At 34.5% G+C, this 14,462-nt stretch overlaps 1 protein-coding gene across 1 annotated transcript in view; it reads left to right on the forward strand.

Moving 5' to 3' along the window:
- Positions 1-14,462, forward strand: part of ADAM7 (ADAM metallopeptidase domain 7) — a 52,365-nt gene that overhangs the window by 24,468 nt on the left and 13,435 nt on the right. Inside the window, 4 exon segments of the mRNA XM_073230507.1 lie at positions 2,606-2,677; positions 10,011-10,180; positions 12,586-12,670; positions 14,060-14,190. Coding sequence (XP_073086608.1) covers positions 2,606-2,677; positions 10,011-10,180; positions 12,586-12,670; positions 14,060-14,190 — 458 coding nt within the window.

The raw sequence follows: 14,462 nt of genomic DNA on the forward strand, positions 1-14,462 counted from the left end.
GAAAAGCAAAAATTCTAAGCATTGATATGGGGCATGATACTTTTCTTCAGATACAGAAATGTCAATGAAAACTTTCAACATAAACATTGATTAGAAACTTGGTAAACAGCTGCAGCCCAAGTCACAAAGGCCCCATAAAGACATTTTCAGAATCTAAAATAAAATTAATCACATGAGGAATAATCCACCAAGGCATTGAAAAGAATAAGCTCTCTACTAACTGTAAATCACCCAGTGATATTTCAGATTATACACCTAACAACGGAGTATAAAAAGATATCCAACAGAAAGTAACAGGGTGTCAGGGAAAGTGTGGGTTTTTTAGTTCTCCTCTGGCCGAAAATTTCAGGTCAAGCAGGAAAAAACTTCAACAAATGTAGAAAATATTTGAGCCATACAAATACAGGTGTAATCTAATCAATCATCACCCTATCCTGCAAACACATAATAGGCAATATTTTCTTCACCTACAGATAGAACATTTTCAAAAATTAAGCTTAAATTTGGCCATAAAGGATGCAAAAAGAAATAGTAATAGATATCCATGAAGATCACTTTTTTTTCCCCACAATCAAATTGGAAATTTTAACAAAAACTGTTAAACCAAGCCAGTAAAAGATCATATGTTTGGAAACTAAAAGCAAAATACATTTCCAAATAGTAATTGACTAAATAAATCAAATATGAAATTATGAAATATTTATAACAGCAAAAATAAAAGATTAGTATAAATAAAATATTTTAGATTTAGGTATAGCAGATTTAGAAAGACATTTATAGACAAACATTTCTATTAAAAAAGAAAAAATCAATGAACTAAGAGTCTAACTGGAAAAGTTAGAAAATGAAGCATAGAATAAATTTTTTTTAAAATAGAAGAGCACAATTTTATTGAGTAAAATAAATAAAAGATACAAGCCAAAATGAAACAATTGAGTAGATCAACAAAGCCAAATGCTGAAACATTAAGGAAACTGAAAAACTTCTGACAAAATTTTTAAGAAAAAATGGGGGTACAAGTAAAATTAGAAATGAAATGAAAACATAACTCTAAATTTAATACAGGTTGAGCATCATTAAAATAATATGTACAACCTTGTGCCAATAAATTTAAAATTTTGAGTTATCAGGCTGACTCAAGAAGAAATAGGAAACCCCAAAACGATAATAACAAAGTTTTAAAAATAAATGGCCCATGATCTATCAGCAATACAGACATTAGGCTCAGATGAGTATAAAGACAAATTTTAGCAAAATTTGTTACAAACAGCTAAATAGAGTAAGGATATGGGTGTGTACAACTAGAGTGAGAAATTTGAAAGACACACAGAACACAGATATCTGAATCCTGGGGAACACTAACCATTTAATAAAGGGTTGGCAATAAGAGTTCAAACCCTCTATAATCATCCCACTTCCTTACCCCCAAGGTTGGAAACCACTGATTGATAAAATACCCTTTCTTTCTGATCCTATGATAGCCTCAGAATCTTTCAACTGTGTATTTTAGGCAAGCCCTACCAATTGGTCAATGGGGATCCTGGTGTAAAAATACATTTGCCATCTAGCATTTAAGGGTTTGATGGAAAAGAAGATCTGAAGCAGAATAAAACACTCAGAATGTATAGGGTAATAAAAATCAAGGTGATAAATTTCTTGAAAGAGAAAATGGTCAATATTGAAGGTGGATGAGACAACCAGGAAGATGAGGAAAAAGTGTTGAATGGATTTGATACTTGAGAACATTTCAGGACTTACCAAGAAGAGTTCCAATGCAATAAAGGCAGTTAAACCAATGGGTAATGGACTGAGGAGTGGTTGAAACGAGAATTGAAGAGATTCTGATGATGTGTCTTTGAGGTAGTTAGATATTTAAGATCACAGGAGAGCTATGGAATGGTAGCTAGACTATATTTGCAGGATTCAGAAAAGGTATGTTCTTTTTATTTTATTATGAAAGAAGCTTGACCATGTGCATTCATCCCTACAGTATGCTCTCTGTTATTATTAGGTATATTTTATCAGGTCTAGTTTGGTTAATTCTAAGAAGTCGGTCCTGATAGTCACAAATAAGGAGTCCATTCATTAGAAAGAGAACAAAAGACAAAATGGGCTGAATAGGAAAGTCCGCTTGGCTATCTTAGCCTTTTTCTGGAGAGAAGCAGGATCCACAGGTGGGTTCCAGAGGATTCTTGACTAAATGTACCTTAGTTCCCTGAAGACATGGGAAGACTGATAAAGTTGCCGTTTTTTGCAAAGTATGTTTCCTATGGAGCTTTAAGTTTTGTTCCAAAAACATGATAAATATGGACTCTAAATAACACTTAGTTGGTTTAATAAATCAGTGTAATGTGAAAAGGAAATGAAGTTATAAAGAAAACCTTAAGGTGGTGCTAAGCTGAAATATGTCTTGAGAAACTATTGCGTCTAGTTATTTTATATAAAAATATATATATTTCTACATAAGCTTCCCAGATTTTTAGCTCACTGGTAGGAACGTCAACTTTTTTCTTTGAAACATCTCATAATGAATGAAGCATTTTGTTGAGCTTTTATTATTCAAGTCCTATTATTAATTAATATTGATTTGATGTTTTATTTCCAGTGTCGCAGGAATAATCATCCTTACAGTAAACTGAGGAACCGAATTTGGGGTATGGTCAATTTTGTCAACATGGTAAGATCTGATACAGTTTGAATCAAGCTAAAAATAAAAATCGGAATAAACTTTGAGGATAAATCTCTGCTGGGCTCCTCATCTTTAGACAGCCCAAAACACAAAAATTCTCCAAGTAGACTAATTAGCAAAAATCATTGAAAAATTCCCTAAAACAAGTGAACCACAGTTTTGAGTGTTTGGTTTTCTAAGTAAATGCCATTTAATATCTAACTCAGTTTCAAATATTGATCACTAATCACCAAATGTATAAAGTAATGTAAAAATATATGAAAACCCACCATGCATAAATCAAATCCTCTATTTTAAATCACTGTTCCATAACTTGCATAGCAAACAGGCTTTATAGCTGTAATTTACTATCCATGTTTTTACACAGAAATTAGGGGAAATATTTCAGTAAAATACACTGAAATGATTTTGTCTAAAATACAATCAACTGTAACCTTTTTAAAAAGCATCTGTGCATGCTGCACATCTTTCTTATGCTGACCTCTTATAGGTCACCCAACTCCGTTAGCAGGGTGAAGTGGGCCCAAAGGAAGAGACTGTACAGAACAGCTCCTCTACGACAGTGGTCGGTCATTCACCATTTGAAGGATGTTTGACCTGTTGCAGTTTTTTACTATAATGAATATGATTTCTTTAAACATTTGCATACAACTATACATGTAAATGTAAATTTTCACTTATTTTTTGTAAATGACTAAGAAGTGGGAATGCTGGGTCATATGCTACATGTATGCTTCTTTATCTCATTCTCACAAATTTGGCTATGTTTTATTTTTAATTTTCAGTTATTTAAAAAATATTTCTAATATCCCTTATGATTTTCTCTTTGGCTCAGGGGCTATATATGTGTGTTATTTAATTTCCAAGTACTTGGGGATTTTTTTATATATCTTTATGTTATTGATTGCTAATTTTAATTCTATTAGAATTAGATAATACACTTTTCTTGATTTCAATTCTTTTAAATTTGTTGGTTTGTTTTATGTTCCAGAATCTGATGTCACTGATTCTGTGTAATTGAATAATGTTCATGTGTTCTTAAAAAAAAAAAGTATTCTGCTATTGCTGATCAGTTTTCTATAAATAGAAGTCAGCTTATAGTGTTTTTCAGGTGTGTTCCTTAATGATTACCTTTCTACTTTGGCTAACAATTGCTGACATAAGAGTGTTTACATCTCCAAGTATAAGAGTGAATTTTTCTGTCTGTCCTTCCAATGCTATCAGCTATTGCTGCATGCATTTTTGCAGCACCGTAAGTTGATGAAATCTCATTTAGTATTTATTGTCTTCTTGGTGAACTGACCTGTTTTACCATCATTAATGTCTTTATTTTTTAACACTGAAAATATTCTCAACTTCTGGTCTTTATCAAGGGCCAGTGCCAAAGAATGTCCCCCTTCACATTCTTATCTCTTCGTCAGTAGTAACCTGTTCTTCTTTGTTACGCAGTGATTGCGAGCCTAGTAGGAGACCCAGAGCAGCTTCTGTTATCTTGATCTATCCTCAGCCTTGGGAAAGCCCAGCCCATGGGTCTTTGGGTCGATAGTTCTCAATGTTCATGCTACCCCTTCAGTGATAGAAGACCCCAAATGCTCTGGCCTCAGGACAGTCTTCTGCTTCTCTTCCACGGATAGAAGGTTTTTATGTTCCCTTCTTTCATCCACAGTACGTCTTCATGTGGATTCTAGAGGTGTAAGGAAGTTTTCTGAAGTTCATAGAGCAGCTTATGGCTACTGTTCCTCAGGACAGAAGAGTCTGCTGTGTTTTAATGTGCTCCCAAAGCAGCAGTTGCTCTCAGGCTTCAAGCCTGTACCACCAAGGGAGGACACAACCAGTCTCCAGCTCTGAACTCCATCATTCTTATGGGCATCCAGGGGAGAGCCATGGAGGACACTCTGTGCATCAGTGTGACATTTCTTCTGTCTCGGTCTCTGAGAGGGTCCTATACTCTCATTCTACCCCACACTTACCCTTTAGCAATTCCTTAAAAAGGTTTCATGCATTCTTATGGTTTGTAAGACACCCAGCAATTTTTTTTCTCATGCTTTGCCACTGGGGATGTTCTAGTACCATCTCTCCTTGAAGGAGGCTAACTTTCCTTAGATTTCAGCATATTTACCCTGTTACCTCAGCTCTCTTACAGTTTCAAGAAAGAATATGATTTTGTAGATTCTCTGTTTGTCTTTTTCTATTGTTAGAGTAGAAGCAACTTTATTTCCAACTTTGTACATCTTAACCAGAAACACAACTTCCAACTTTAAATCTATGTTTATGGAAATTAAAATCCTCCCCATTACTTTTCTAAATGGTAGGAACAATGTAGAGTAGAACAATTATGTCTCATAGTCACCTCTGTTTTGTCCTGTTTCTTTTCTTTACACCTTTTTGATAAGGATTTTCATAAGTTTATTTGTGACTTGGCTTACACCCTATTTTCCCCATAAGTTCTTTAGTTTTTCTAACAATGATTTCACCTACCAATTTTATTGAGAAATAATGGACATACATCACTATATAAGCTTAAGGCATATAGCAGCATGGTTTGATTTACATATACAGTAAGTTTAGCTAGCATCCATCTTCTCATATGGCTACCATAAAAATAAAAAACAAAAGAACAAAGGGGGAAAATTTTCCTTGTGATGAGGCCTCTTCGAGATTTACTCTCTTAAGAACTTTCCTATATATTATACAGCAATGTTAGCTACAGTCATCATGTTGTACGTGTGTCCCTAGTACTGATGCATCTTATAACTGGAAGAGTGTGCCTATTGACAATGTTTTCCCAAATCTCCCATCCTCACCTACCACCTCTGACAAACGTGTCTGATTTTCTATGTTTTTTTTCTTTTTTTAGATTCCACAGATAAGTGAGATAATACAGTATTTGTTTTTCTCTTTTTGAGTTATTTGACTTAGCATAATTCATTCAAGGTCCATCCATGCTGCTGCAAATGCAAAATTTAATATTTTAATGTCCGAGTAATATTCCATTGCATATATACAATTTATTTATCCATTCATCCGTTGAGGAACACTTTATTGATTTCCATATCTTAGCCTTTGTAAATCATGCTGCTATGAATATGGGGTGCATATCTTTTCTAGTCACTGTTTTCATTGCATTTCATTGGATATAGTCTCAGAAGTAGAACTGCTGGATCATATGGTAGTTCTATTTTTAATTTTTTGATGAATTTCCATACTGCTTTCCATAGTGTCTATGCCAACTTAAAATCCTACCTACAGTACACAAGAGTTCCCTTTTATTCATGTCCAAGACACATGTCTTTGTGATCACGGCCATTCTAACAGGTATGAGGTGATACCTCATTGTGGTTTTAATTTGCTCATTGCTAGTAACTAGTGATCTTGAGCATCTGTTCATGTCTCTGTTCACCTTTTGTATATCTTCTTTAAAGAAATGTCTATTAAAGTTTTTTGCCTATATTTTAATTGGATTGTTTGCTTTTGTGCTGTTAAATTATATGAGTTCTCTATATGCTGTGGATATTAATCCCTTAGAGATATTTTTTTGCTAGCTATATGAGAAGGTGGATGCTAGCTAAACTTACTGTGGTTTACAAATATTTTCCCTTTTCCATAGGTTGTCTTTTCACCTTGTTGATGGTTTCCTCTGCTTTTAGTTTGAGATAGTCCCACTTGGTTATTTTTTATTTTGTTGCTTGTGTTTTAGGTGTCATATAGAAAAATCATTACCAGGACCCATGTCAAGGAGATTTGTCCCTATGTTTTCTTCTAAGAGTTTCATGGTCTGAAGTTTCACATTTAGTTTTCAATCCACTTTGAATTGATTTTTGTATGTGGTGTAAGATATGGGTTCAGTTTCATTTCTCTACTTGTGAATATCCAGTTATCCCAACAGCACTTATTGATAAGACTGTCTTTTCTCCATTGAGTGTTCTTAACTCCCTTATCAATATTAGTTCACCATACACGCTTTGGTTTATTTCTGGGTTCTTGATTCTATTCTACTGGTCTTTTTGTCTGTTTATATGCCTTTATCATAGTGTTTTCATGACATTACAGTATAGCTTTTTGTGGTTCCATGTAAATTTTAGGAGTGTTTTTCTACTTTCTTAGAAAATGCCATTGGAATCTTGATAAGGATTGCATTGAACCCACAGATGGCTTTTGGTAGTATTGGCATTTTGGCAATATTAATTATAACAATCCATAAACCAGGATGCCTTTACATTTATTTGAGTTTTTGATTTCTTTCTTCAATGTCTTGCAGTTTTTTCAGTTGGATAGCTGATATAATCTTATGTTAGTTTCAAGTATACAACACAGTGGTTCACCAGTTACCCATATTATTAAATCCTCACCACAATTAGTGCAGTTATTATCTTCCAACATAGAAAGATGTTAAAGAAACCTTGACTATATTCTCCAAGCTATATACTACCATCCCTGTGATCAAAGTATATTATGTTTGAGAATTTCAGTGCCTCTTTCTCCCTTTCTCCCTCCCCACCACATATCCCAAACCCTCCCCCATGGTAACCACCAGTCACTTCTCAATGTCTGTGAGTCTGTTGCTATTTTGTTCACTTTGTTTTGTTTTTATATTCCACAAATAAGTGAAGTCATATTTGTCCTTGCCTGGCTTATTTCACTGAGCATAATACCCTCTAGATGCATCGATGTTGTTGCAAATGGCAGGATCTCTCTTTTTTATAGCTAAACAATACTCCATTGTATATATGTACCACTTCTTCTTTGTCCATTCATCTATCAATGGACATTTTGATTGCTTCCATATCTTGGCTATTTAAATAATATGGCAATAAACATAGGGGTGCAAATATCTTTTCAAATCAGAGATTTTGTTTTCTTTGGGTAAATTCCTAGAAGTGGAATTACTGGGGCATATGGTGTTTCTATTTTTAGTTTTTTAAGGAACCTCCATACTGCTTTCCACAGTGACTGCCCTAATTGACATGCCCACCAACAGTGTAGGAGGGGTCCCTTTTTTCCATATCCTTGCCAACGCTTGTTATTTCTTGTCTTTTGGCGAGTGGCCATGCTAATCGGTGTGAGGTGATATCTCATGGTGGTTCGGATTTGCATTTCCCTGATGATTAGTGATATGGAGCATCTCTTCATGTGTCTGTTGGCCATTTGTATTTCTTTGGAAAAATGTCTGCTCGGGTCCTCTGCCCATTTTTTAACCAGGTTATTTGTTTTTTGGTATTGAGTAATATAAGTTCTTTATAAATTTTGAATGTTAACCCCTTAATAGATAAATTATTTATGAATATATTCTCCCAACTGTAGGTTGCCTTTTTGTTTCATTGATGTCCTTTGCTATACAGAAGCTTTTTGGTTTGATATAGACCCCTTGTTCATGTTTTGTTTGGTTTCCCTTGCCTGGGGAGATGTGGCCAGAAAAAAATTGCTCATACATATGTTCAGGAGATTTTTGCCTATGTTCTCATATAAGAGTTTTATGGTTTCATAGCTTGATCTTGGTCTTTAGACCATTTTGAGTTTCCTTTTCTGTATGGAGTTAGATATTAATCCAGTTTCATTCACTTGCATGTAGCTGTTCAGTACTCCCAAACCCAGATAATGAGTAGACTGTCTTTTTCCCATTGTATATTCATGGCTTCTTTGTCATATATTGACCATGTATGTGTGGGGTTTTTATCTGGGCTCTCTATTATGTTCCATTGATCTATGGGTCTGTTTTTGTGCTGGTACCATACTGTTTTGGTTATGGTAGCTTTGTAATACAGCATAATACCCCAGCTTTGTTTTTCTTTCTCAGGATTGCTTTGGTTATTCAGGGTCTTTTATGGTTCCATATGAATTTAGGATTATTTGCTCTAGTTCATTGAAAATGGCATGGTATTTTGATAGGGATTGCATTGAATCTCTAAATTGCTTTGAGCAGGATGGCTATTTTCTCAATATTAGTTCTTCCTATCCCTAAGCATGGGATAGAGTTGCATTTATTTTTATCCTCTTTAATCTCCCATCAGTATCATAGTTTTCAGGATACAGAGGTGAAAGATCTGTACAAAGGGATCTTTCATCCCCCTGGTTAGGTTTATTACTAGGTGTTTTATTCTTTTTGATTCAGTTGTAAATGGAATTGTTCTCCTGATTTATCTTTCCATTAGTTCCTTGTATGTAAGAATACAACAGATTTCTGTGTATTAATTCTGTATCCTGAAACTTTGCTGAATCAGTTGTTATTTCTAATAGTTTTTGGTCAAGTCTTTAGGATTTTCTATATATAGTATCATGTCATCTGCAAATAGTTACAATTTTACTTATTCCTTACCAACTTGGATGCCTTTTATCTCTATATCTTGTCTGATCACCATGCCTAGGACCTCCAGTACTATGTTGAATAAAAGTGGTAAGAGTGGACATTCTTGTCTTGTTCATTTCAGCTTTTTGCAACTGAATATGATGTTAGCTGTGGGTTTGTTCATATTTGGCCTTTATTATGTTGAGGTACATTCCCACTATACCCATTTCTCAAGAGCTTTTATCATGAATGGATATTGAATCTTTTCAAAGGCTTTTCAGCATCTATTGACATGATCATATGGTATTTATCCTTTTTTGTTGTTATTAATGTGGCATACCATATTGATTGATTTACAAACATTGGACCATCTTGTACCCCTGGAGTAAATCCCACTTGGTTATGATGGATGATTCTTTTGATGTATTTTTGAACTTGATTTGCTAATACATTGTTGATAATTTTTGCATCTATGTTCATCAGTGATATTGGTCTATAATTTTCTTTTTCTGTAGTGTCTTTATCTGGTTTTGGTATTAGAGTGATGCTGGCCTCATAGAATGGGTTTGAAGTGTTCCCTCGTCTTCCACTTTTTGGAATACTTTAATAAGGATGGATATTAGCTCTTCTTTAAGTGTTTGGTAGAATTCAGCTATGAGTAATTTATTCTCCAACTTTTGTTTCTTGGAAGTTTTTTTTATTACCAATTCAATTTCATTACTGGTAATTTCATCACTTATTTATTTTAGACATATTCTGCTGCTCAGTGTGTGTAAGATTTATCATAGTTCAAGGGAAATCAGATAACTTTAGTCATCTGTTGACTCAGTTTCTTTATTGATTGTGGCAATTCACCCTGTATTCTGGATAATTCAATTCACCTTGTATTCTGCTTCAATATAACCATTAGTAAAATGAGACCAGCACATGTTGCTTAGGTACCTCATATGTTAAAATTCCTTTTTTTAATGTAAATGAATATAGTAATGATGAAGGATCCTTTTGCAACTTGACTTCATAAAAAATTTATTTCTCCAGATTTATAAAACCTTGGACATTCATGTGACATTGGTTGGCCTTGAAATGTGGACAAATGGAAATAAAATAGAACTAGATTCAAATATAGAAACTACCCTATTGTGTTTTTCAGCTTGGCAAGAAATGATCCTTAAAAAAAGGAAGAATTTTGATCATGCTCTGTTACTCAGGTATGTAACTGCTGTTTTCCTGCATACATTGGTGGATTCTTAGAAAACAAAACAAAATAAATGTACAACGATCCAAATATTTTTTAAAGCAATTGACTTTTGGCGAGAACATAGGGACAAAATGTTCTATCTAGCTATACAGATAACTTCCAAATGAACTTACTAAATGTTTTACATTGAAGTGTAGTTAATATACAATATATATTGGTTTCAGGTACATAGTGATTTGACAATTGTCTGCATTATTAAATGTTCACCCCAATAAGTGTAGTTAGTATCTGCCAAGCATCTGTCAACATACAAAAACATTAGTCTTTCTTTTTCATAGTGATTAATATCTAGAAAGGAAAAATCTGGTATATTCATATTCCAGGGCATGGTTGAAAATATCATTAGGTAGACCCAGCACTTTTAGAATCCACTTACTGTACCTGACAGCATCCAACATTAACTCACCTCAGTCTTCTATGCTATGCCATTCCTGTATTCCACTTTCTGCGAAAGCAGTTCATTGTCGGACACATTAACCTCAACAAAGTGCACCCATTCAGCGACCACCACTTCAAGAGCATCAGGAGCAGATAATCTGAGAAATGGAACCTGCCACGTCTTTGAAAAAGAGGGGCCATTTTTGTAATTTTTGTTATTTAAAATGCCTAGCATACCACTCAGCCTATGTGGAAATGATAAATAAACATGGAGCTGAACTAATTTCAACTTTGTGTTTCACATAGCGCTGTTATCCTACGAAGTGTTAAATTACGAAAGAACAATTTTGGAGCAATGGAGTCTTTAAGCATCTGTTCTGATGCCCTTAAAGTTAATATACACATAAGAGTGATGCCCACTCTACCTACCCTACTTCACCTACCTATCACGTCAGGTTTTCGCCTAAGGTCTGCAAATACAGCATACAAATGAACTTTCTAGCATTATCTAAATGTTAACTTTCAGTCTGAACTCAGAACAGTGAGGTTTCCAGTCTGAGGTTGGAAGTCCAGCACTTTGGCAGGTTGATGGGAGTGAACCACGCCTCCAAAGTAACATCATTTTTTATTTTCATATCTGGGATGGCCCATAGCACATCTGTCTAAGGGGATAATTGCATCTGGCTTGGGCTCAAATAACCATACACTAGTATGCCTCAAAATTTTAGGGGGAAAAGCAACATATCACCATAATCTTCATAGTAGGCAAGATTAACCTCTTGGTCTACTCTTTGGACTTGTGTTGTAAAATACTTAATGAATTAGTCTAGGAATATTTAAATGGGAATAAGTGGAAAATCTTTCACTTCTGCGAATGTCTTTTCCTCTGAGCAGTAGTTTCTTACACCAATAGTATGTCTTCAAATAGGGAAAGTGGGAGGAAACTGCATCAAATGTCTAATGGGACATCATATTTGGGATTTCTCATATGCTGAGTTTCTTGTATGTCTTCCCATCTATATTCACATAGCTCCAGTAATGATGAGACACTATATGTATTCTCATGGTGTGATTTGGGGCTTTAAGTGAACGTGAGTAGAGTCAGAATCCAAACTTTGCTTCTGGTACTTCACGCCACAGGCTGTGTTTCCCCAAGATCTCCAGAGTCTAGGAAGACCAGAATTCCAAGTTCCTCCAAGATGCATAATCAAATCCTGAGACTTTAAGGTGTAGGACAGGAACATTTCAATAATAAAGAAACAGAGCATATCTCGTTGATCAAAATAGTAAAGACTAAAAGGTACTCTCTAGCCTGACCACTTTACTGAACTTGAATGCTCTCTGACGTACCACAGATGTGTTTCTCCAGCGCACAACTGCCCTCGTAAAAGTGGTCCAACTCTTGAAAGCATATCAGTTTTGGATCCCTTTAATGCACACATCTATTTCTGTCTTTTTAGAAAATCCAGGCATAGTTCTGTTTTCACAAACAAGTCTTTATTTAAATGTTTGATTATGGCTGTCAAATCCACTATGAGTTTCTATGGTGGCTTAATTTTTATTTTTCTCAGATTTTTCAACCACAGCTAGTTAATTATGGTACTGAGTCCATTCAGTATGTTGCATTTTCCCCTCTGAACACTTTTTTAATTTAATGTTTTTTGGTCTTTTAAGTAGTTTTATCCAAAGCTGAATGTAGGGCAAAGTCAAGTAAAATGAGATTCTAACCTTTTTCTTAGAAAGTTTTTTTTTATGATTTCAACTTAAGATTTTATTGACTTGTCAATGCTTCTAATAGACCACAGGTTTAAAATGAGATTAATACTAAGGTCATCCTCAATACCAGAACTCTAGAAAAAAGAAAAGGTACTTTTATGTGCAAGGGCATTAGCCTTGTGGGGATTCGCTGCAATTTAATCTTTGGGCTAATTAAACTACTTCCTCAGATTGAAGAATGTATTTGCTTCTTGTTTATAGTGGGAACTGGCTCTGCACACACGCCCAAGGAACTTCTTATCCAGGGGGTATATGCCTGCCCTATTATTCCTCCAGTATTCTTAAGGTGGGATATGTTTTATTTTTATTGCTTAATCAAAAAGTTTGAATTGTATTTCCATAATTGTCTGTGTCCTATTGAAAGAGACCATGTATGCATTCTGTCATATATTCCTACAAAAACATATGTTAAAACTGTCATGCTTCCTTTATTAAAAAGAGAAATAAATGTTTTATAATAACTGTAGATGAATAATGAAGGTAAACCAGTGTTATTTAGAGTTTAAAGAATATCCTGTACAGATCAACCTACAAATACAATAATGTCCTTTTGCATATTGCAGTTATTTATAAGGACATGTAAAGTACACAAAACTTGATGGTTGATGTAGCGAGGATAATTTTTCTTGAACTGAAAAGAAAGTGCATGAACTATTTAAAATAAGCGTATCAAGACAGCCTTGACATTCATCTTCAGAAAACATAAGACCTTCAGGCTTCTGACTCCCCTCGTTTAGCTGATCCTCTCCCAAGTCACTAAGCTTCTAGTAAATGATGTCCAAGTAACCCTATCTAAGACAGTCTTGAGAACATCGATATTTGGATTTATTTCCTTTAATGTCTCTGCCTATTTGTTGCTATGCTCAACCCAGTCTAGTTAAGACCCTGAAATTAAAAGCTAGTATTTATTAAAATGGCTACATGACCTATTTATTATACAGTTTTTTTATGATTATTCCTTTGCCTATGGTATTTTAATAACATGTATTTTGTATAATAAAGAGACTAATCTAATATAGGCTGTCACCACTCCAGTTATGATATTATAACACACCCTGGACACATTTTAAACTTCCAATGAGTAAGATAAAATTACCAAATTAGGGGTATTTTACCTATATGGCAACCTGTTATTATCCCACCCTCTTCAGAAATTGTTTTGTTGTCACTAACATAAAGATTAAAACATGAAATAGAGCTACAGAGTTAACAATCAACTCTGCCTTGGATTTTACATCACTGACCTTCTTATATAACATTGTTGTGCAATGTGAGACTGTACACTGAAAACATAAACCTTGCATATTTTTATGTTTACCCTCTTTGAATATTCAGTATATAGAAAACAATCAATTATGTTTATTTTATTGCATAGGACGTTAGTTAATAATTTTTTATCTATTTGCAAGAATGAGTCTCTATAAATCTATCAATGACTATAAGAGTGGCAGGAAAAAGAATTCAAAACGCTAGTCAGAGACATCTAAAAGGTCATTTATGCAACCTCACTGTATAATTAAAGAAACTGAGGGGCAGGAGAGGGATGGAACTAAGTCCACGGCCTCTCAGGTGAGTACTAGTTAACCAGACACAGGTCTCAACTACTAGCTCAAAGCACTAGGTAGTACACTGCTCTCTTACAGACATGTCTAATGCACATCTTTTTTGGCATCAGGATCTTTTACCTGACCTAATTGTAATTGCAAGCAGACTGGCACATCAGCTGGGGCATAACCTTGGGATGAAGCATGATGAATATCCGTGTGTTTGTACTTTGGAAAAATGCACAATGAATAGTGATGGAAGGTGAGGCTCAAACAGTACAGAGAATACATTTAAATATTTTAGAAATGACTTTTGATTAAAACTCCATATTGTAGGGATATATTGTGATTATGTGGAAATCTTCCTAATATACTCCAGAAGGTCTATTCCAAAATCAGACATGGTAAGAAGTTTGCTTTTGGGGATAAATCTTATCAGTTCATAGTGTTTCTCCTAGTGACATGATGACAGAATTTCTAAAACCCCACCTGAACATATTGTAAAAGTATACGATGATCAATTAATAATTACAT

Source organism: Manis javanica, chromosome 3, assembly GCF_040802235.1.
Source record: "Manis javanica isolate MJ-LG chromosome 3, MJ_LKY, whole genome shotgun sequence".
In the NCBI taxonomy this organism is placed as follows: Eukaryota; Metazoa; Chordata; class Mammalia; order Pholidota; family Manidae; genus Manis; species Manis javanica.